The 24,282-nt window shown below is 43.8% G+C and overlaps 2 protein-coding genes across 3 annotated transcripts in view; both read right to left on the reverse strand.

Moving 5' to 3' along the window:
• Positions 1 to 18,434, reverse strand: part of CTPS2 (CTP synthase 2) — a 150,837-nt gene extending 132,403 nt beyond the window's left edge. Inside the window, exons 1-5 of one of the 2 annotated variants that reach the window (XM_075263670.1) lie at positions 18,302 to 18,427; positions 13,880 to 13,942; positions 9,510 to 9,715; positions 7,482 to 7,652; positions 4,809 to 4,909 (exon numbers count right to left, since the gene is read on the reverse strand). In XM_075263670.1, coding sequence (XP_075119771.1) covers positions 4,809 to 4,909; positions 7,482 to 7,652; positions 9,510 to 9,715; positions 13,880 to 13,923 — 522 coding nt within the window. In that variant the 5' untranslated portion in view covers positions 13,924 to 13,942; positions 18,302 to 18,427. Of the gene's footprint in view, positions 1 to 4,808; positions 4,910 to 7,481; positions 7,653 to 9,509; positions 9,716 to 13,879; positions 13,943 to 18,301 lie in introns of both variants that reach the window. The other variant, XM_075263671.1, reaches the window with a different exon arrangement.
• A 1,902-nt stretch (positions 18,435 to 20,336) lies between these two features.
• Positions 20,337 to 24,282, reverse strand: part of AKAP10 (A-kinase anchoring protein 10) — a 37,511-nt gene continuing 33,565 nt past the window's right edge. The window contains exon 15 of the mRNA XM_075263669.1: positions 20,337 to 23,358. Coding sequence (XP_075119770.1) covers positions 23,344 to 23,358 — 15 coding nt within the window. The 3' untranslated portion in view covers positions 20,337 to 23,343. The remainder of the gene's footprint in view (positions 23,359 to 24,282) is intronic.

Raw genomic sequence — 24,282 nt, forward strand, 5'->3', positions numbered from 1 at the left:
TGGTCACACCTTATTTATTTTAAGAAGAAAAAAGTCATTAGTCTTCAGAAGTTGATGTGCAGTCATAAAGGGATTTCCACCATGAAAGTAACACAAAGCATCCACTGGAGTTCAGCTACTACAACATATTCGGCTTGTAGGTGATCCCTTATTCCTTTGATGCAACGTCTTTCTTTGATGCATTTTGAAAGACTACATCACCGGGATATCTTGTACTTGCATCTGAGCTTAGTTTAAAGAAAAATAATAAAAGCAGAATTTAAAGACATTATCCAGAAAAAGGGCCCATGGGCTGTATCTGATACAGAAGCTGAGGCCCATTCAAGTGACAGCTGAGCTGCAATACCAGATACAAACTATGGACAAGAGTGGTGCTGTTTCTAGCAAAAAGTCAAAGCTTTTTTTTTTTTTTTTTTTTTTTAAATTTGGACAATTTGTGTTAAAGAGGACCTGTCACCAACCCAATGACATACACCAGCTGATCGGTGCTGTCACCCTGAGCATTTTGGTATTTTTAGTAATCTAGATCCATTCAGCCATTCCAAAGACATAAGCCCTAGTGTTGATACAAAATGGTTTTTACTCGCTAAGTGGGCAGTAACACTGCATGACATAATCACACAGAGACCCCGCCCCTGAGTAACCCGTGTTACCGCCCAGTTGCCCAGTACGCCCTAATGTGCATCAACACTAACAGAGCTTTTATGTTTGGAATAGCTGAATGGATTTGGAGAAAAAAAAACACCAAATTGCTCAGAGCGACAGGGTCTATTAGTCACTGTGCTTTTTAGACTTGGTGAAACAGAAGACATGGAATAGAAGCTTTGTATCACAACCAAAGCACTTTATATCAGTAGATGTCAGTATGTCTCTGTATATGTCCTGCATGGTCCAGGGGCTCTTTCCAAGTGATTGAGAAAAAGTCAGTTCTAGAGCAGATTCTCCTCTACTCACTGTGTGTATTATACAATAGCTAGTCTTCCTCCACCAGTTCAGAGAAGAATGCAAATTGTATATATAGCATGCCAAGGGGAAAACTACTAAATAATGCAAAACCAAAGTTATATAATGGCCTGAAATAATGTTACTCCTCCTGCAGACACATAACAGCTTATCCTAAAAAGTCACCTGAATTGACAAGTATGCTTTAAATAAATTCAGTAATATTACCAATCCAGGGTTATAAGATGGCTTTCATCCAGATCAGAAACAATTCAGTACGACAAATACATCATAATAAGCCACATCTCTAAGGGGGCATATACTTTTCTATATCAGTGTAGACTGCCATGTACAAATTAACCATACATATTTATTACATATATAATATATAATCTTCTGATTATAAAGACAGAAAAGTCTGCAAATCCACTGACTATAAAGCAGCCAATCCATCATTATGATGCTGTTGAGAGCAGAAATAATAGTACGACTTGACACTGTAATGACGGCTATAGTAATATATCAACTGGCAGAAGATATAGAAACCCTACACCAGATGTGAACTGATCCCTAATCCCTCCTGGCTGTAGATTCATTCCAACAAGCAGCCTTTATCACTTCATGAAGCGTATAGTAAAGGGAATTCTGGGCCAAAATGAAAATCTATCAAAGCACCAGACATACAGTAGCGGGGCCACCGCCGGCAATAGCGACGGAAGCTCCATTATAATTTTTTTTGTTTTTAACCCACTGCCTCCAATGTTTTTTTTTTTAATATCCCTGTACTGTGATATCATAGAACGTAGCTGGACTATTATTATTGAATTCAATGGTGACAGCGGATCTTCTGTGATTGGTGTCGGCAATAGTCCCTCTGAGGTTTTTTTTTTTCTATTTTTTAGCCTACTGCCACCAATGGGGGGGGGGGGGGATGTATAATACGGGGGACACTCAATGTATTACAAAGAATACGAGTAGTCCTTCCTAGTGAGGGGACTTAAGTATAAGCCCTTGCCTCCCTTTACCCCACCCACAGCACTGATAAAGATCTAGCACCTGGGGAGGGGGAGGTTGGCGAGGGGCACAGCTCACCAATTTGTTTTGCGATGGCTGCATCTATACAACATGTAGTAATTCTGCTAAATACTTGTCAGTCATTTGTGCGCTCACTTGCTTGTCTTCCAGGTCACATGACAGATACCGTACTAGAATTTGGCACTTCTGCTGTCATCGTGTCCTGGCACTTCCAAGCCTATGAATGTATAGACATATAACTAGTGACGTCAGTAATAGGGGGAGGATCGGATGTTCTGCCCACTTGGCTACCTTGCTTATCACCAATGATGGACTAAATAGGCTGCATTCAGGGAAATGCTAGTGACTGCAGAGCCCAAAGCACAGGGCAGCGGGAAATGTAGTAGAGAGGCGGTGCTTAAAGTGACTGTAAACCGACAATTGCCGAAACACACCTTGACTGTGCCAAACATGGGGAAACTAAAAAGGTATTTGGGGGCTACTGTGACAGGACACAGAGCCTGGAAAACCCCTTTAATTATTAAAGATGAAACTTTCTAGCAGCTTGATACAATAATAAATCTCTTTCCTATCATATTTCTGGATTAGTTTTAGGGCTTATACACATGGGAATGTAGACATCTCCTTAATACCGAGTCATACGGCCTCCATGATTTCATGTATAGGCTCTGTTGGACTTCAGAGAGTAAGGGTCAGTTCACACGTCTCAGATTCCTTTCCATTTGCATTATGCCGAAGATTTACTCATTGATTAGGAGATGGTCCCAGTGTGAATATTATATCGCCCGGCTATTCCCTTTCCACTATTCCTGTCCGCCTATACTCAGTATTATTATGCTATATAGTCTCTGGCGCGAATTACACTTCCTTACATGTTTTACACCCCTATATTGTGCATCATCAGGGGAAATATTCTGGACAGTAAGAAACATATTTAATCATTTAGATGACAGTAGACATTGTTTGTTGTTACTGCTTCACATGGCCTGCACTGCTCCTGGTATACAGCTGTGTCACACATTTATCCATAGCATAGGGGATACGTGTTACATCGCTGGGGGTCCGACCACCGGGTCCCCAGTCATTAGCAGAACAATGGACTGAAAGGCCCCCTGCATCCTTCCAATTGCACTTTATTTACATTGTAGATGCAGCAGGAACCTGATCACCGGGGAAACCAGCTGTCAGATAAGGTATAAGGGTTAGTTCACACGTTGGGGGGGGGGGGGGGGGTCCGCGCGGGTTTTGAAACAGAGAGAGACGCGGCGAGACGCGTCTCTCTGGTCAAAACCCGCCTGCCGTGACCATCGCGGCTTTCCCCTCCTATGTCGGCTCAAATGAATGAGCCGACACAGGAGGGTGCTGCCACTAGGCAGAAGCCGCGGCCCAGCGCGCCGCGGTTTCCGCCTGAAGAAAGGACATGTCGCTTCTTTTCTCCGCTAGCAGCAGCCCGCCTCTAGCGGAAAAAAGAAGCCCGGTGGTCTGCATAGACCACCATTGTAAAGGGGCGGATTTTGAAGCGAAATCCGCTGTCAAAATCCGCCCCTTTGCCCACGTGTGAACGAGCCCTTAGTATCCGTAGTGTGACAACCCCTTTAAGATAGGCCATCAAATTTGGATCAGCAAGGGTCCAACTGTCAGGACCCCCATGGATCAGTTGTTTCCTGAAGCACGCAGCTCCTGGTATCGTTTACCACTACCCACTTACCATACTTTTGGTAGTGACAGTTATCGGTACTACAGCAGTGTCCCATGGACTTGAATGAGAGAGTGCGGCAGTACCAATAACCACCACTAGTACTAAAAGTAGGGTGAGTGAGCAGCGCACCGCTTAGCATATAAACAATGCCAGAGGCTGCACACTTCAGGAAATAGCTGGTCAGTAGGGATTTCAATAGTTTGTCTATCTAAAACTGATAGTCTACGTTAAGGATAGGTTATCAATACTGTATCAGTGGAAACCACTTTAATGGGGGTCTGCACCCTTTATTCACACCCTCCATGTTCCCTAATATTACATGCCTTTACTTGATTGTCATTTTAAACTTTAAACCTGAAAACCTCCTTCCAAGGAAGTAAATTCTGTGTTTAGCTGCTTGAAGTAGATTTAAGGAATAGAATACTGGCCTATAGGATGCTTTATCTCAAAATCTAAGACGCTGAGACTCAAGATCAGCAAACTACATATCGGCAGATGGGGAAAATTTACAAGATCGAAAATGATAATTTATTGCCAAATCCCGTGTCTTAATATATTTAAATACTGAGAGAACTAAAACTTGGTATGATTATGTTTTCTATGGAAAGCGGTGGGAAACAATCCAGAAAAGGTGATTGTGCGTTAAATTGCAGGGATCTACGGCCAGCCATTTTTTACACTTAATAGAATTATTAAGATGTATGGTTAGGTAGCAAGAGCTGTAAGCGCAATATATACTGTACCATACCATATACAAGGCACATTAGAAACACAACAGTGCCATCTAGTGCTGAAGGTAGGCACAACATGCAGATTAGGGACAACTGTCTCTACAGGTTTATAAAGTACCATATGAATTTCCCATGTTGATATAAATCCATATTTTACTATATTCAGTAGAAATGGCTCGGCAGGGAGGTTGTTCCCACCACCTTGGAGAACTAAGCCCAGATCTTCTGTGGATGTAGACTTGCTCCAATCCTTCTGTCTCTTGATGTATCCCAAGACAGGCTGGATGGTTCTGAGATCAGGGACCATATCATTACTTCCAGGACTCTTTCTCCAAAAAAGGCAGTTAAGTCAAATATTAAAAAAATGAGTAATGTCTCAGTGGAAGGGTGCCTAAACTTACCTCAATGACACATATCTGCGGCTCCTGACAGTCCTTGTCCACAGGAACTGTTGCCTGATTCATCACCCACTCCTGAATGGCATCAGTAATATGGGGGACCACTATAAACAGAGAAGACAATATATATCAATCACAGCAGACATACCTTGTATAAAGATACTACCAAACAGTAACCCTGCAGAGGTTACACCACCTTTTTCCCAGCGCTCTGCACACACAACCTGGACCCGTAGTCAATTAACTAATACACTAAGTATCAGACACTGAGTAGAAGAGTTCACCAATTCATGATTTTTTTTTATTTAGTATGATAATATTAAAGGGGTCTTCTACCTCATTAAGTGATGGCCTACCAGTAGGATATGCCATGGCTTTCTGTTAAGGGTGGTCTATCCCACAGAATGAATGGGTTGCAGCACAGCTTTAGGCTGAAGCACCATATTGCCAAACGCTGTGTTTTACATTACCTGCAAAGTGGATGGGATTGTGGCTAATCCAATCCACAGATTGCAGAAAAAAAAAATCTGCAGATGAGGAGCCGCGATTTCAAAAACATCTCCATTTTTGAAAATCACAGCGTGTCAATTATACCTGTAGAAACGCTGACGTTTTTCATAGAGGGAAAACTCTGAAAAAATACAATGAAAAAAGCTGCAGAAAAAAAACAATGCCTTTCCACTGCATTTTTTACTGCGTTCTACTATGTGGTCCTTAGCCTTAGGGGGTATTCACACGGAGTAACGCGGCGCTGATTCTGGCACAATAACTCACGTAAGAATCAGCGCTGCAAAACAGAATCCCATTGACTTCAATGGGTTCTGTTTAACGCGCGTAACACACTGAAATCAATAGGAGGCTTTTTAACCCATTGATTTCAATGAGTTAAACGGAACCCATTGAATTCAATGGGATTATTTTGCAGCGCTGATTCTTACGCGAGTTATCGTGCCAGAATCAGCGCCGTGTTACTCCGTGTGAATGCCCACGTAGTCACAGTTTTGACATGTGCTACGCCAGAGAGGAGCCTGAGGGCCCATTCTCTATTGATAGAGAACATGTGTATGTCTCCTTTTATTTTCAATGTAATGATATCATTCAGGTATGATAAGTTATTTACTATGAGAGGATCATCACAAAGGCTGTGAAAAACCCCAATCACACGTAACACAAACCAAGACATGTCATACACATCAGTACAGTAAGAGCCCTCACATTTTTCTTTACTATCCTGATAATGCCCTGTTCACACAATGCAGATTACAGTTATTTATTCTAACAAACTCTACAGCTGTGTGAGAAGCACAGGATTAAGAGGAGCTGTCAGCCATTGATTTCTGTGCCATTAGTCTTATGATCATTGCAAAGTCTTCTAAAGCCAGTTTCACACAAACAGCGGTTTCAGAATCACTATTTGGGTCCATTCACACGAAGTAACGCGAGGTGTTTTTTGTGCTTATTTTGTGCTTATTTTTACGGCCGTAAAAAGACGTTTCCATTGAGTTCTATAGTAAAATACGCCTGTATTTTTACGTCCGTAATTTTACAGACGTAAAATTACGGACATAAAAATACAGGCGTATTTTACTATAGAACTCAATGGAAACGTCTTTTTACAGCCGTAAAAATAAGCACAAAATAAGCACAAAAAAAGCGGAGGAGCGGCAACGTAATAAACACTTATACTCACCTTCTGTTACCTCTCCTGGGCTCCCTTATGGCATCATGATGTGGAGGTGCTCATGTGACTGCTGACCAATCTCCTTGTAAGATGCAAAGGACACAGCGAGTGCCGGACACTGCCAGAGAGCCCAGGAGAGGGGAGGGAAGGTGATGTTGCTGCACCAATCCTGGGCCTCCACTTACACTCTGGGGTCTGAAGAGACCCCAAAATATAATAATAGCATCCCTACATGAAACAGGTGAACAAATCTGGTTGCAAAAAGAAGCTTGCGAGGTTCGCCCATCTCTACGCCCTGTAGAATCTGATAGTTACAGCGATTGTTGGACACTGTCAGTGAGTAGGGTCACAGCCTTTTGACAAGGGGAATGTTAATAACTAACACAGAAAGTTCGTAATATCTTTAAGAATGAAATAGCAAAGACAAGGTGTGAAAAGGTGGTGGGGATCTAAGTTTAGAAAACACCTCAAGGCCTATAATCTACTGAACGGGTTACCGATTCTCTAGCATAGCCACTATTTCTTTACACCAAGCAGTTACAGGTTAGATGCACTAAAACAACAGTAGGAATTAGACTTAGGGCAGATTCACATCTGCGCCCCGACTCCGCTTTCAGGTTTCTGTCTTCTGCTGACAGGAGACGAAAACCCAGCAGACAGTGTCCGCCCATGAGTGTTTTGTGGTCCCCACGGCGAAACCGGGTTTTTTTTTAATCAGACACAAAGTCCTGCATGTCCGACTTTGTGTCCGGTTAAAAAAATAATAATAATAACGGTTTCGCCGCGGAGACCAGAAGACGCTCACGGGCGGACACTCTGCAAACCCATTCAAATGAATGGGTTTGAAAAGTGACTGCCGATTTCCGTCTCCTGTCCAGTTTCTCGGGCAGAAGACGGAAACCTGAATGCAGAGACCGGGGCGCAAATGTGAACCCGCCCTAAGATATCTATTGTGGATGTACCTTATAGCAAACCCCCGCTACCCATTGACTGACCTTGCACAGTTTTCCCCAGGTAGTCTCCTCGTCGTTCCTTGTTGATCACATGCTGATAAATCTTTCCTGTAGTGATATTGTTGTCCTTGTACAGACTGATATCCAGGAATCTCTCATAATTTCCCAAATCCAAGTCTACCTCTCCACCATCATCCAGGACAAAAACTTCACCTGCAAATCAGAAAAAAGTAATGAAACAGATGAGAGAATATAAAAAATTAAATAAATTCACCAACTCCGGTCTCCATTTTGGTGTGGTGTCCGGCTGGGCCACAAGCGCAGAGGCTCAGGAGACCTCTGTGGTCAATCACTGGCCTGAGCGGTCACCCGATGGTAATCGGTGAAGTATCAGCAGTTTCATCACCTGTACCTATCCGGTGACCACCAAGACCACAACAGTCACCCGAGCCTATGCACTTACGGCCAGGGCTAGCACAGGATGCAACACACAAACGGAGGACGGGGTAGGTAGGTGATGATTACTTTATTTTTCATTTCACCCCATTCCTGGGCCCTACTAGGTTTTTAATTAACCTGAGTTAATAGAAGGAGATCTCCTGCTCAGGATCTTGGCCACAGATGAGAACATAAAGTGTCCTGCCCGGCATAACAGTTATTCCATTGACATACACCGTGTAATACTTAAAGGAGTTGTCCCATCACAAGGATCCTATCTATACTGCTTGTTAATGTGAATGTAAGACTTTTCCTAAATACACTGCTTCAGCAAAACTGCTTTGTTTGTCCACTATATCACTTTATTCATTTTTTTGTGGCCACAGCCCTGACCTAGCTGCTCCTGAGTCAAGTGATGTGTCTGCCTGCTCTCAGTGGGAGGGAGGAGGGGCTAAGTGCACAGGAGCGAGCCTGGTGGTGGTGGTGGTGGTGGGGGGGGGGTAGTTTACCCTTTGGGGGAAGGGGCCGCCAATGCAGGGTTAGACGCCGGCACAGGTGAAGCCAGCAACATCGCTATGTTTCTGCCCTGCATGACGCCAGCAGCGGTAGAAGCAATGCTGCTATTCCGGGGGGGGCGGAGGAGCGGAATAACAGCATTGCTTCTGCCGCTGCTGGCTTCATGCAGGGCAGAAACATAGCGATGTTGCTGGCATCTGTGCCGGCGTCTACACTCCCCAGCATCCGCTGTAATAGAGAGGCGGATGCTGGGGACAGTTAGACGCCGGCAACATCGCTGAAGCAAGCAGCGGCAGAAGCAATGCTGTTATTCCGCTCCGCTCCGGGGTCACATATGCAAAGCCTATGTCGGGTCTGTATTTGCATTGTGAAGGCTAGACTGGTCTATGAGCGCGCACGCAGGGCCAGCGGCATCTCGCCGCTGGCTTTGCATATGTGATCCCGCCCACCAATGACGAAACAAAGCCGGAAGACAGACGATTTCAAAGAAACGAAGACTGGTGAGTATGCGACGTGGGAATACCCCTTTAATTTGGCCTGTGGTGGGTGCTGAAGATAGGTGGCACTGTCAGCACGTATATTACAGATGATCAATAGGGGTCCTAGAAGGGATACTACAGCCAATATTGTACCTCATGGTACCGACTCAATTCTAGTCGCCTCAATTGGGCACCCGGTTCTTTGTTTTCCACTGCAGATAGTACGCCTTTCAGTGTTGTAATTACTATTTATAGATGACTGCTTGTTTTTGGGAAATCCCAGACCCTCAAGATGACACAGGGGAGTGACGCCTCTCGCTCATCACTTCCTACTCTGCACATGATTGGACATGGGACCTTATAGTACTGCTTTGGCTCACTTGTACCTCTTCTGCTCACACAAAGGCTGAAGCCCCTTTAGACACCTGATGGATGAGGTGGCGGCTGTGTAGTACTCCCTACAAACTTATACTGATATCCTAAGGACAGATTATTAGTATAAGTCCTGGAAACCCCTTTATAAACAAATTTATTATTAAATATAGAAATAGAATGAAACACAGAACGGTCCATTCACCCAATGACAATAGGATCACAGTATATCAAGAAACCTATAGGATCCCAACATATAATGTACCATGCTCATAAGGTGAGAATGTCCCAGCATCAATATTTATATACGGGTCGATTTTAATGGCGGTCACTCGAAGCCCACAAGACTTTAGGATGGTACCAATGCTGCTGGCGATGATTCCTTTACCGATGCCAGAGATGACACCGCCGGTCACCAGTATGTACTTCATTGGTTCTCTACGTACAGTACTCAGGTGCCGAAAGAGATTCCTGGAATATAAGAAATTGTGTTATTATGGCTGAATCCATAGATGGACATAGAAAATGAAAATGTTTCTAAATCTCCATTTCTCTGCCATTCCGGCCTCTTAATAATTCTGGGGATCTGGGGAAGGTTCAATGTGCCAGACAGGGACAGGTCTAGATTTCAGCTATTACTCTTCTGGTTATAACTTTTTTGGTGTGACTAATAGTAAGGTTACATGAACGAATCTATGGGAAAATGGCACCAATTGTATATGGGTGAAATCTGTGTGCCATCTCTGCCCTCCAAGGACCCATTCATTTCATAATGTGAGCCTGAGCTGCAAAATGGACAGGAATAGAACCTGTCTTGAGTTTTCTCCCAGGGTCATGGCCCTCTACATGGATCCATGATAATACACGGGCGTGTGCATGAGGACATAAAAAAGTAATGGGTCAGTGTGCTAGTTGTTGAAAACATGGCTAGCACACTGGCAAAGCAAACATTTGTGTGCATGGACCCTAAGGCCTCATGTATAACAATGGAATGGAACCCTCTCATAGAAATCAATGGGGGATAGAAAGCACTTACTAAAAAAACAGACCCCCTCCCTTGGCCTGCACACTCAGCCATGTCCACTAAGCCTTACGCTCAGTTGTCTTCAACCCAACAGGTCTTTTACTTTTGGGACAAAGTAGTGCATTTTTTTAATACAAACAGCCATGTGCCAAAAAAAAAAAAAATCAAAATATGCACCTCTTGTGCACCAGAATACTGGAATTCCTCCACTGTGTATACACAACGCACCCCTGAAATGAATGGATTTAGAAAGTCAGAGATACTAAGAGTCATACCATAGATGGCTACACATTTTTTTCATAATTTTAATATTGCACTGTGATATTGCTGAATAATGGATGATTTCTGATAAATCTGGTTACTAATACATGACGTGATGGGGAATACTAGGACATAACTGCTGCCAGGCTGCTTTGCTGATGGGAGAAGGAAAAGCAGCGGAGTCCAAATGTAAAGTTTGTAACATGGCCCCCAACTATGAAGTATCATATACAGCCCGGTCTCCACATTTAGAGCTCCAAGCTCCAGAAGCAGCTGCACATTCTGCACCCCTAGCTATTTTAGACTGGTTGCTAGGGGTAAAGTGCCTAACAACGACAGCCTTTTACAGGGGGCTGTCAGACAGGTTGCTTCTAACAACTAAATTGTCAAGGATCACAGAGCCCAAGAGTGAGCGTACGTGTAGTGACAGGGAAGGAATAAGGAGGCTAGATATAACACATATTGCTTTCTCTTATACAAGCAGGGGTAAGTTTACACAGACAGATTTTGGAGCGGATTTTACCCCCGAATCAGCAGCAGATTCCGCCTCCCATTGTTTTCAATAGGAAGCAGAAATCTCTGCAGTACAGTGAAAAAAATAAGCATCTTGCTGGATCTTAGGGAGCATTCACACAGAGTTTTGTGGCGCTGATTTTGCCACAATAACTCGAGTAAAAAAATACTCCCATTGACTTGAAGTCTTTTTTTCAGTGCTGATTCTTTACTCGAGTTATTGTGGCAAAAAAGCAGCGCCACAAAATTCTGTGTGAATACAACGTTAGGGTGCATTCACACTGAGTAAACGCTAGCTTGTTCTGAACGTAAAACACGTTCAGAATAAGCGGCGTCTAAAGCAGCTCCATTCATCTCTATGGGAGCCGGCATGCGAGCGCTCCCCATAGAAATGAATGGGCTGCTTCTTTCACTCCGAGCAGTCCCATTGAAGTGAATGGGGAGTGCCGGCGTATACGGCAAGCTCTGCTCATGCCGGAGTGTACACGCCGGCACTCCCCATTCACTTCAATGGGACTGCTCGGAGTGAAAGAAGCAGCCCATTCATTTCTATGGGGAGCGCTCGTATCCCCGCTCCCATAGAGATGAATGGAACTGCTTTAGACGCCGCTTATTCTGAACGTGTTTTACATTCAGAATAAGCTAGCGTTTACTCAGTGTGAATGCACCCTTAGGGTCCATTCACACAGAGGAAAATGGTCAGGAATTTGGTGTGGAATTTCAGTGTTGAAAAAAAAGCCTCCCGTTGACTTCAATGAGTTCCTTCTAGCAGAAAAAAGAACCCATTGAAGTCAACGGGAGGCTTTTTTTTTTCAGCGCTGAAATTCCACACCAAATTCCTCACCATTTTCCTCCGTGTGAATGCACCCTTACCATGGACGTCGGGGCTGATGCAGCTATGGATTCCGCGGCTCCAGACTCCCTGCTGAGTAGGCTCATTCATCTGGGTCTAATCAGCTGCAGAAAGTCGTGACTGAATGTCAATGTCCTTCACCGGCATCCCATCACAGGCAGCCGGAAGACGGTGGTGGAAAATGAAGAATTCCTTTTTATTTTCCTCTGTGTGAACTTACCCTAAAACTTCATGCATACAAACATGTATATTATCAGTTCTCCATGACTAGCATACGCACAACCATATATTATCACAGGTCCATGTATGGGGTGTGAGACCAGGGCAAAACTCAGTACAAGTCCTATTCCTATACATTTTGCGGCCTAGGCTCACTGTGAGGAAGTCTGTGGCACACATGGGTTCTATTTTTTTTATTTTTTAATGTAGATTGTGAGCCCCACATGGAGCTCACAATGTACAATTTTTCCCTATCAGTATGTCTTTTTATTTTTTGGAATATTGGATGGAAATCCATGCAAACACAGGGAGAACATACAAACTCCTTGCAGATGGTTTTTTACCCTTGGCGAGATTTGAACACCAGGACCCAGCGCTGCAAGGCTGCAGTGCTAACCACTGAGCCACCATGTGGCCTCCACAAGGGTATCATTCTTGTGCAGCCTTTGCCATTTTCCCACAGACCCTCTGAGGCACACATTTATGTACATTTAGCATAGGACATGCCTGCACGGCAGGTATCCCAAGTCACCATCTGAGGACAACTCAAGGTTTATTCCCTGTTTTTCAGGGAGGTGTCACATGGGGTTCTGGCTACGGCACACTTACTTTCGCTTAATAACTGATTAGTGGCTTTTCCTCACTACCGTGATTTTTTTTTTTTAGGTCACAGTTATTTGTGTGGGGTACACTGGAAAGGTAAAATATAAGAGCTAAGGCCCGTTCACATTTGCATTCGGGTTTCCGTTCTGGGAGTCTGCTTGGAGATTCCCCCCCAACGGAAACCTATACACATTAAAAAGCGGTTACCTAAAGGAAACCTGCAGACCCCATAGACTATAATGGAGTCCGTGTGGTTTCTGCTCTGTCTCCCCACGAAACATGCAGAGATAAGAGGGCTGCTTGCTTTTTTTTGTTGTAGAATTTGTTGCGGTTTTTTGAGCCAAGGCCAGGAGTGGATTGAGCAGAAGGTAGAAGTATAAGAAGTTCCTATATATTTTCCATTCCTTTTGTAGTCATTCTTGGCTTTGGCTCAAAAAACCGCAACAAATTCTGCAACAAAAAAAGCTGCGTTTCCGCAACGTGGGGCCTTAGCCTAACATGGTGTGGTTTAAATCAGGTGTGTTGTGGATCCAGTAGGTGGCGTTGCCTCAGTCGTGGAAGTGTTAGTTGTGCGGTCTGGCAGGCTGTAGCCCCAGCCAGATGTGAACGTCAGGTTCACATTTTTGCCGAGCTCTCAGGTCCAACAGGGCACTCAAATGATGGAGAACTGGACCGCTGAAACAGTGGTTACACACAGACACAGACATTTAGACTATAATGGGGTCCACCAGGTATCCACCGTTTCAAAACTGAAACCAGCAGAGAGAAAAGTCCTCAGTACAGGCCATTTTTTGTATCCTGCCTTATAAATCCAGAGCCTTTTTGGGTGATGAAGTATTGAAGAAGAGGCTAACTACGCCTCTCCTATATGCAACCCCAACCCGCTTGGTTTGATGTAGATACAGCAGGTGGTGCATCATACTAACAGTCGCAGGAGGCAGCGCCTCCTACTGGATCCACAGCACACCAGGCAGCACCTGATTTTACACACTCCATTCTTTCATGTACTATTGACCATGACTACACCATTACCACAAGATGGAGGAGCACATTCCCTCTCTTCTCAGCCATCTCCTAGTATTTTATAGGTACCTCCCCTTTAAGTTTTACACTTGTCCTGTTGCCCTTCTTATAATTTACAGGAACTGAAAATGGATATTACCTTCTTCCACATGCAATATATTGCACAGCGTTCCTCCAGATCATTACACAGTTAATCTGCACACTGAAAAGCAATAAAGCCATGAAATCCACACAAGATTTTGAAATCAATTTCAATAAAAAAAAAAAAAAAATTGATAAACTAATTGGTAATTAATAGTGGTAAAATTGGTAATTAAAACATGAATTATTTCTCAATTTAGACAGCATCTGAACAATATCGTAAGAGCGCCCACAACACAGCCCAAGGTCTGGCCGGTTTACAGGGTTGCACATGGTTTTCATCTACTCAGGAGCCACTTAAATGGGATGTCCAAGACCCTATGTATATTGTTTGCTGATCAAATGGTGTTACTATTTAATACCCTTACTAAGCTGCCCAGATCTATACATGCCTTTATATATCCTATACCTGTTGGGCTATATATTGAACACCAATTGATTGTATCGTTGTCTACTATTGTTTGTATATCCTGTCTATATGATGGAATCACTTATATTATGTTAATTGGTTTATATTTCTTTTGTATTTTAAGACAAACTGAAGAAGGTCTGTATATGACCGAAACGTCTTTTGTCGGATGTAAATAAAAGTTCACAGTATTTGGAAGCATAAATTCGAGTGCAGGAAATTCATTTATTTATGTGTATTATGGCTATGAGAAGCCTTTTCCTGGCACCGAACGCCTTGACTGAGTGACGGTACACTAAGATTAGAAAGGATACTGATGAGGTATCCACAGCACAGGTCCTTATTATCCCACCCTATACCAGAAGCTGCTACAGGAAAAAAAGCTGGAAGGAGCTCTGCTGCTATTCAGGTTAAAGGGGTTGTGCTGCTAAGGCTGAGTTCACACTGGGTATTTTGGTCAGGATTTTGAGGCCGTATCCGCCTCAAAATCCTGACCAAAAAGACGGCTCCCATTGAAATCAATGGGAGCCGGTCAGTTTGTCCCGGCTCCTGGAGAAAATCAGCGAGATGCTTATTCTTCAGGCGGATTTGCCTTCGTGAATCAGCCTGAAGACACTCCCTCCTCCCGACTTGGTCCACTCATTGGGCCTAATCCGGAGCGCATTGCGCGACTGGATACCGATGCACCGCACCGGCATCCAGTCACAGATACCCATTTTTTGGTCCAGAAACTGAAGCACCCTCCTCCTCAGTTTCCAGACCAAAAAAACTTTTGGTCCCTTGTTCTCCTGATCACTGGGGCCCCGACTACCGGCTGTTCTGTGGATACGGATAAGTGTCCTCATCAGCACAACCCCTTTATCTGCAGCTCTCTGGTATCACCGCCAGAGCTATACGCTTTAGTGTTGGTACCTGGGATCTACAAGTCTATTCCAATCCATGTGTGTAGGAACAGAGCTGCTTCCAGCTATATGACCTTGTCAGTAAGTAAATACAGTAGTTTTCAGCATACCCTATGCAAATGAATAAACAGTAAAAACAAATTCTACAGGAAATCTGTGCGTGAATTCATCTCCACAAATACCCAAAAGTAAGTGTTGGAGCCATACGAAGATGATGTCATTTCCTCCTGCCTATCGATTCTGCAGTTTATCTCACTCCTTGTTACAGAGCATCATACTGAGACCGGCTCCACAGACAATATTGGTGGAAATAATACATGAGAACCCGCACTAACAGTGTATTCACATGGTGCAGCTGGATACGGTTATTGCAACTAGTGAAAACTGTGAGAAGGTGACAGGCAGAGTGCTGGAATTACGCTATAGCACCCCAAGGTATTTAACTTATGTGTGGTCTAGGGCGGGTCCTGAGTAGGTCTCAGCCCCAGGTATGAGTCTTTAGCTCATCACTGGCCAAGAAAAGATTGCAGCTCTTGCATTGCATTGCAGTTCCATGAGGTGAACTTGGTTCCACAATTCTGTCCAGTAACCCTGAGCCCGGTGAGACAAAGTTGTGCTTGTTTTGCTCAAGTGGCTGGAGGTAAGCCACACGTATAGTTAGGTTAACATTACTGTTTAGCGAGACCTGGTTCACATCTGTGTTCAGTATTCCGTTTGAGAAATCCACTTGGGGACCCCCGAACAGAATACCGAATGCATTGACAAGCAGTGATCTTATGAAAAGCACACAGACCCCATAGACTATAATGGGGTCCGTGTGTTTTATGCGGAGAGGAAAGTAGCTCATGAAGTACTTTTCTCTCTGAATGTTCCGTGAGGACACCACATAGAAAACACACTGACCCCTTTATAGTCTATGGGGTCTGTGTGCTTTCATAAGCTCACTGCTTGTCAATGCATTCGATATTCTGTTCGGGAGGGGGGTCCCCAAGCGGACTCCCCGAATGGAATGCCAAAAGCAGATGTGAACCAGTGCTTAGTTGCTCAGACGGGCAGGTTTTTATTTTGTGTTTGCCTGAAATTAAAGGGGTTGGCCACTTTCAGACCATTATTGAGAGACAAATGTTATGGTTTGTATAATAAAAAGTTGCACAATTTTCCAATATACTTTCTGCATCAATTCTTCTAGATCTCTGCTTCATGTCATTCATTCTGTTACCTCTAGAGGATAAAACTCTGACCATGGTCATGTGATTTACGGTCAGCGCCGCACCTCCCATGAAGCGACCTGAAGCGACCGCTTCACGCGGCGCTATGTCAGGGCCCCGGGGAGGGCGGCATTTTTGCTGACCTAAGCCAGTCCAGGACAAGCTGTCCTGGACTGGCTTAGAGTCACCGTCACTGAGCGGTGGATTGGGAAGGCCGCTGGAGCAGCACTGCTCCAGCGGCCACCCCTCACGCTCAGGCAGAGAGCAGGTCCTCTCCCTGCCTGCTCTCTGCCTGCTAAAGACGCTTGCTCCGCTCGGCACCGCCCCCTCCGCGCGGCCCCGGAGGAGGCGGCAGAAACCCATGGTTCACCCCTGTTTACGGTCCATGGTCATGTGATGAGCACACCGGTACCGATCTTTATAGTCACAGCACAATAACCAGACATCTGCCTGGTAATCAGCTGTGTACCTGTGTGCTCGTCACATGACCATGGACCGTAAATCACATGACCATGGACTGTAAATCACATGACCATGGTAGCTTTTTATCTCTTATAAGTAACAGAATGAATGACAGCAAGCCGAGATCTAGAAAACCATGAGGAACTGTAGTGTTATTTTCCCCACAGAAAGTTTTATTACCAGAAGGGGATTTAATCTACAAATGTAGTTAAACTTAAAAAACTTATTTTTTTTTTTTTAATGGTATCGACCAAGAAAATAAATGAGGCAAAATTTAGATCCTAAAAAGCCTATGGCTAAATTTCTATTTTTCTATTCCTTCCCTGAAAGAGTTAATAAAAGTTAATCAATGAGCTATATCTACCCCAAAATTGTGGCATTAACCCTTACCTGCTCTGCACTATACTATTACATTGCACTGAGGATATAGTTAAAAGCATTGTAATACTATCACGTGGTTTGGTAGAGGACACAGGACTCCGGCAACTTAAAGGGAGTGTCCAGGAATTGCAGAAAGGAGGCCGGGGAAGGTAAAAAAAAAAAAAAAAAACATACTCTCCTGTTCCTGGTGCTCCAATGTTCCCCACCACAGTCTGGTCCAGCCACACATGACTGCTGAGGCCAACAAGGAAAGAAATTGGAACATCATAGGTTAGTGATGTCATTTACTTGGCTTCAATGGTCACATATGGTGAGGGCTTCCACTGGAACAAGCTGTGGGGCGCCGCTGAACCAGACTGCAGTGGGGAACACCTGAGCAGGTGAGTATATGTTTTTGTTTTTTTCCCCCCACCTTCCATGCCAAAACCTGTAATTCCTGGACAACCGCTTTACCCCACAGATCATGACATTTGGGTGCTGTTAGGGGGGCAAGATCACCCCCTTTACCATCCCTGTGATGAGACTGTGGGGTCCAAGGGATTGCCCCACAGCCAAAAGGGCCATCAATAGCTTCCTGACTCCCTGCTCCTATTACATGTAGGGAGTCTATAGGTGATGTACATATCCAGGGGGGCAAGAGAGCGCAGGTTCAATTCCCGCTGCGGGAAAGTAAAAACAATAGATCAAGATGTCAAAACTTAACTGGAAAGAATTCCTTGCTGGTTTGGGGACAGTTTCTTAACTTTACTGATGAAACACATTTGTTTAACTTGTTTCAAATGTAAAATCAAAAAAGTGTCAAAAAGGCATCCAGACTGCATATAGTTATTCCCCATGCGGTTTTGATACGGTTTTAACAGCACCATGTGAATGCACCCATAGCAACTGCGGTCACTATCACTAAAGCCTCCCTGTGCAGTCACCACACATAAGGCAATGCGTCCTGCTGGTCTCCAGCTCAGTATTAGCTCCTCTGCCATATACTGACAGGCGGCATAAGTTTAGCTGCACAGCTACGCCATAATGTCGCGCACACCGAAGACTGGACGTCAGCTCACCTGTACAGCCGGGTCCGGGGGAGTCATCGGATCAGTCCCATGTCGGATACTACAGGGCAGGGGGCCCAAAGACACCTTCAGGGAAAACACGTTGGATTGACAGGATAAGCGATCATGACACTGGGCCACTAGGTGGCGCCCGCCTCCACAACAAGAGAGGAAAACACGTACAAGTACAGAGAGCGTGTTCTTGTTTTTTTTGTAAGTGCTTTATTGATATAGAAACTAGAAACAAAGTGACAATACCTAGTGCATCGTGTTACCTGCCGGGTGTAAGGGATGTAACTAGTGCAATGTTACTGGTGTGTGCGTCTTTGTATAGAGAGCCACAGTATATGATCTAGTGTAAGCTGAGGTGATAATCGCTATATGTAGGTGTATTCTGAGAGAGAATAGGGATCACGGAGTTCTTCATCATGTTCTCTCCCTATTAAAAGCTGCATCAACTTACCAAGGATGGAAGAAAGCAGAAATATGATGTGTAAGGCCCAGTTCACATCTGCGTTCCGTATTCCGTTCAGGTAGTTTGCTTGGGGACCCCCCCAAATGGAATACCAAACGCATTGACAAGCGGTGACCCCATAGACTATAATGGGGTCTGTGTGTTTTCCGCACGCTGTCAGCATGAATCGTGGAGAGAATATACTTCAAGAACTACTTTCCTCTCCGCATGACCCGTGCAGACATAGAACAGAAATCACACGGACCTCATTATAGTCTATGGGGTCCATGTGCTTTCATAAGCTCACCGTTTGTCAATGCATTTGGTATTCCGTTCGGGAGGGGGTCCCGAAGCGGATTTCTGGATGCAGATGTGAAGCAGGCCTCATACAGATGTGAAAATTCTAGCAAAAGTGTAGGCCACATGGTTGTCGAGAGACTGCCACTCTCAGCAATAGGGAGGGCCAATATAATTAAAATGACATTAACAGTGGCGGTTCCAGACGTCTTCTCACATTTCCCGTCTCTTCCCTTTGGACCGCCATGAGATGTCTGGGCATTACCATATAGGCCCGAAGCCTGCTAGGATTAACATCGGATCCCGGTGAGGTGAGTAACATTGTTTATTATGTTACCTCACCTCCCCTGGGGCTCCGATTATTATACTTGGGGGTCTGAAAAGACCCCCCGAGTATAATAATAATAGCGACAGTGGGATCGCGGCCTGGTCCAGGACTATTCACTTCCGGCCTCCGCGGCTTATAGTACAAGGGGAAGCGGGGACAGCAGTGAACAGGTCCAGGGAGGTTGGTAAATAGGCCGTTACCGTAGAGGCCTATTATAAAACAAAAAAAAAAATGTTATTATACTTACCGATCGCGCTGCTGCTGTTCCCGCTGCCTCCGCGAGTCTCTTCTCTCGGCCGACATCTACATATCAGCGTAGGCGGCGTAATGATGCCGCCTACGCTGATATGTAGACGTCTGAACTAGCGCACGGAGAGCGGTAGCTCTCCTGCGCTGGTTCATAAAAAAAAAAAAAAAAAATCGCCTGGCGGCGCTGGGTCCTGGTCGAGCCATGGGGCCCTGGGCCACCCGGCCATGGATCCGCCCCTGGACATTAATACCTCCAGTTGTGATACCAAAGTATTGGTTTAGGATAATGCATAATTTATTTTGGGATTTGGTGTGGTAATATGGGGTGCCCAGAATCAAATTGGAAAAACTGATGTTACCTAAGGAAGAAGGAGGGTTGACATTGCCAAATGCACGGGTTTATTTTTTGGCGTCACAATTTCAACACTTCAGTGGCTGGGCATTGGTAGAGAAGGGGGTCCTCCGATGCGAAGATTATTTCCCATTTGGGTAATGGACAAGAGCTGCTGGGGTGTTAGAGGCTCATGCTCTGTGTAGATTTTTTGGTAATTTGTGGTTTGATAAAGGTCCTGTTGAACTGAAACGTTGCACATTTGGGCTAATAAAGTCCTGTTTTTTTCACCGTATTTATCCAGACTTAGAACTATGACTTCTATCCAGTGATCTGCCCGCTCCATGTTATTACCAGTCTGTGACACAGTCAGAGATCACACACAATGAAAAGGATAGACAACACTTTAATATTTCTTTGATATAATCTCAATTTATCACATTTAAATAGATGAAGGATTAAGTACAGGAATACTTAGGTATGAGAAGGTCATGGAAAAGGTACATAGTACCAAAAACGCAGCTATACACAGCCTTCTTTTGTATATTACCAGACAATACATAGGGTAATCTTAACAACTGCTGCTGTAATATATTACCTAGAGAATCAATGGCATCCCCATGGCTGGAAACGCCACATAGCAAAGTGATTTATATTATTTTATACGGTAATGATAAAGAAAAATAAAAGAAAACATATAAAAACATACAAACAAGGATCAAACACCCCAAATTGCCATACAGAGGGAATACTCTCAGTCCTAAAACCACAGCAGTGTAACGGAGTGTTGCATTAGGAGCATAGGTGATGCCCCAAAACGTAATGAAGCCCAACGCAGTGCTGTGTACGCCCGGAACCAGACAAGGATCCACTTGCAATACTTGTAGGTCCAATAGTCTGAAAAGCTGGATCTCATGATCATGGTCCTGCAGCAGTTATATATATGGATGCAGCGCCACCATAAGATCCAAGGCTTCTTCCAGACAACTTGTATTTGTGTCCCAAAATGTAATTGCAGCATAGACAGAGAGATCAGTTATTGAATGTAGATGTGAATCCACAAGCGACCTTCCATCTGTTCTTTAACACCACAACCTCTACAGTACGAGGCTCAGGATTCCTGACGTTCGGCCTCACTTGTTATGCTGTCATTTTCACAAGCCATTTCCGCCATATTACTAAATTGTTTCTACCTTCAGGCAACTTTAACTCATTGAGAAATGCAGCTTTTACTTAAAACTATCTCGTCTCTTTTTAGGTTTGCAGTGACTTCTAGTACTCTACACCTAGGGCTTTTAAAGGGGATTAAAAAACATAGACAACTACTTCCCTCGAAGTGACATCACATCCACTGGTCACATGGATATGCTATAGCCCAGTTCCGTTCATTTTAATGGGGCCGAGCTGTAGCACTGGCATCTGACCAATGTACAATGTCACTTCTTATAAGAAAGCGGCAGTGTTTTCTAATCCTGCACAATCCCCTTAAAGGAATTGTCCATTAATAGATAAACAAGGCTGTTTTCTTTCAAACTGCATCACACCTGTCCACAGGTTTTGTCTGGTTCTGCAGCCCAACCCTCTAGATTTTAATAGGAATGAGCTGCACTAGTACAGAATCTGTAGACAAATATTTCATTACTGTTGGAAGAAAGCAGCCATGTTTGTTTAATTGTTGACAACGCCCTATACTATGAAGGCCAATGAATGGACATAAATGGTTGGATATTTCTCACCTTAATATAAGTGTTGCATGATGATTTAAATGGGAAGCTGTGATAAACCCAATGTAGAGTGTACAGCATGTATCCAAACTAAATGGGGGGCTGTGATACACCTAATGTAGAGTGTAACATGTCCACATTAATGTAAATGGTTTAACAGGATACTGAATATTTTTCTACTTTTGTAAGAGTATGGATGGTAAGGTCCAGGGACCGAAAGCTAAGAGATAAAGTCTGATATGACCAATTTTGGCAATTTAAGCCAAAGGTAGTTTAAAAAAAAAAAAAACACTACCAGGGACCATCAGACTACATCTTTCTGCCAAAAACTGATTTGTTGTATTGGAAATTTTCACCCGTGGGTCAGCTGAAAATGTAAGTGTGTGGCATGATATGCCCAATTTGGACCATCCATTCCCATTCTGCACATTTTTTTTTTTTTTTTTCTAAATGGCCCCCAATTAGCCATTTTAGTCAGTGGTGTTGATGATCAGGGAGTTTGTACATCACGGCCAACTTATGTATATGGGTAGGCTAAAGCTGTGAAGCCCTGCACCATGCATATGATTATTGCTATGGATCGTGAAGCGTAACACGTTTTCGTAGCGTCAATGCCGTTCCAGGTGTGAAGCCTGTCTCACAGGAATGTTGTATAAAATGCATTAAATGACTTATTAGCTCACCAAAAAGGGTCTATTTTACATTTTGGCTCTTAGTGCTGCTTTGCGCCTATCAGAAGACGCCCCTATTCTTGTGAAGACATCCCATCTGCTGATCACATGGGTTTCTTTCCTTTGTATGGGATGTTGTGCCAGCTCTGGAAACTTTGCCTTGTTCTTGCCCAGTATCAGGGGGCACAAAGCAGAAGTTAAGAGTGAAAATGTGAAAGACTCCTAACGGTAAAAACTTCTATTATAATCATAGGAAATTTTACAAGTCTATTTTGCTGAGCAGACAACCCCTTACAATAGATGTAAACCACCTAAGGGCTCAATGTATGACCTTTTGGCTACCTGGTAAACTGTAAAGGAAACTAAAATCCACATAAATAGCCATAGATGAGAATCTGGTATTATAGTAACAGGTCATGGCGTGTGACTAAATGATCAATGTGTATGCATGCACTAACATGACCTATGGCCGAGACTACATCTTTAATGACCCGGTGTGGTCTTGGTATGACGTATACTCTGTGGATAAAGAAAAAGTTATTTTCCCAGTTATAAAGGAGGAAAAACATAAGAAAAGTAATTCTGAGTGGACACCTCAAGACATCAGCCGTCTGCAGGAACTCTCCAGTGATGTCTTCCAAGCCAAAAGCAAATGATATTTCCAGTGTAGATGGACAAAAAGTCCTAGACCCGTCCTGAATTGTTAACCATTGTAAATCTAATGATCTGTATCAGACATGTGCAGCATCTCTGAAGCAGAAGGTCTGTGTTCACACTTCATATGTTTCACCTTCATTGTCACCGTTACATTTTTGTAGATATTATATTGGGACAAGATTATTTACTTTAAAAAAAAAAAAAATCAATTGCTCTTGTAGCTCTGAAAGGCCTTCATGACTGTAATAGCTTGTACTGCTCAGCACAGCGGCCGGAACGCAATATCTGTAAGTGCAAGAGACTATTGTGTCATGTCAGACAGAAAGTGGTGTGAAGCCGGGTGTCACTGATCTTCCATCTAGGAAAACAAGAAATAAAAAATCATATACATAAAATGTAATGTGAAAGTATTTGTCAATAAGACACAAAAACCCTCCTGAAAATGTCACTTTTTTATTGCAGATTTTGAGTCGATGGCTGAAATAAATCTCCCCGGATCTCCAGGGCCTTATGTGCGTTTTAACCCTTTAGATACGTATCACATTTCAACCCTCTCTGCATACCAGCATACTTCCGATTGATAATGGGGGTGTGAAACCATGAACAAAAGTTCATGGTACCCCCGCCCCTGTGGTTATATTAAGTGACAGGGACAGGAGAATAATAAAAAAATCATTGTCTCCTCGCCCCACATTGTGAGCTGCATGTGTTCTCCTATACACTGGTTAAAGTGAAAGTCTGAGTATATGCAGCCACACTTTAACCAGTGATATCTCTAAAACTAGATGGACTACAGACATGACTGTGGAGTTAGAGATGTTGGAAGTAACAGTGTCCCTGGACATATCAGTCTCTGCGTTTGCAGTAATGCATTTTGCTCAAGCCACAGGCAGGATTCATCCAGAACTATAAATGGTGCTATAGGGGTTTCTCCATCTAAGCAAGCTCTGCAATTTGGTTATGTTCAAGACTACCAATATATGGAGTGGTGATCATGTTTCCTGATCACCGTTCCATTCAGCACAATGTCTCCTGATCAGTGGAGCTCTGAGCAGTCGGTCCTCCACTGGTCTGCAAATTACGCCTTCTCCAATAACTATCCCTACAGTCATTGGTCAGGCATAGCCATGACCCGTCCGACGTCCTGAGAAGTATTAAGCTGCCTAGTAGGCACGAATGCCCCATTACTGTCCCCCCACACACTATAATGTCCCATGAGTGCTCCTCACACACTATACACAATAGAATCTTAGTCTTAGTTGTTTTTTATTTTAATATATAA

Source organism: Leptodactylus fuscus, chromosome 2 (genome assembly GCF_031893055.1).
Source record: "Leptodactylus fuscus isolate aLepFus1 chromosome 2, aLepFus1.hap2, whole genome shotgun sequence".
Taxonomy (NCBI): Eukaryota; Metazoa; Chordata; class Amphibia; order Anura; family Leptodactylidae; genus Leptodactylus; species Leptodactylus fuscus.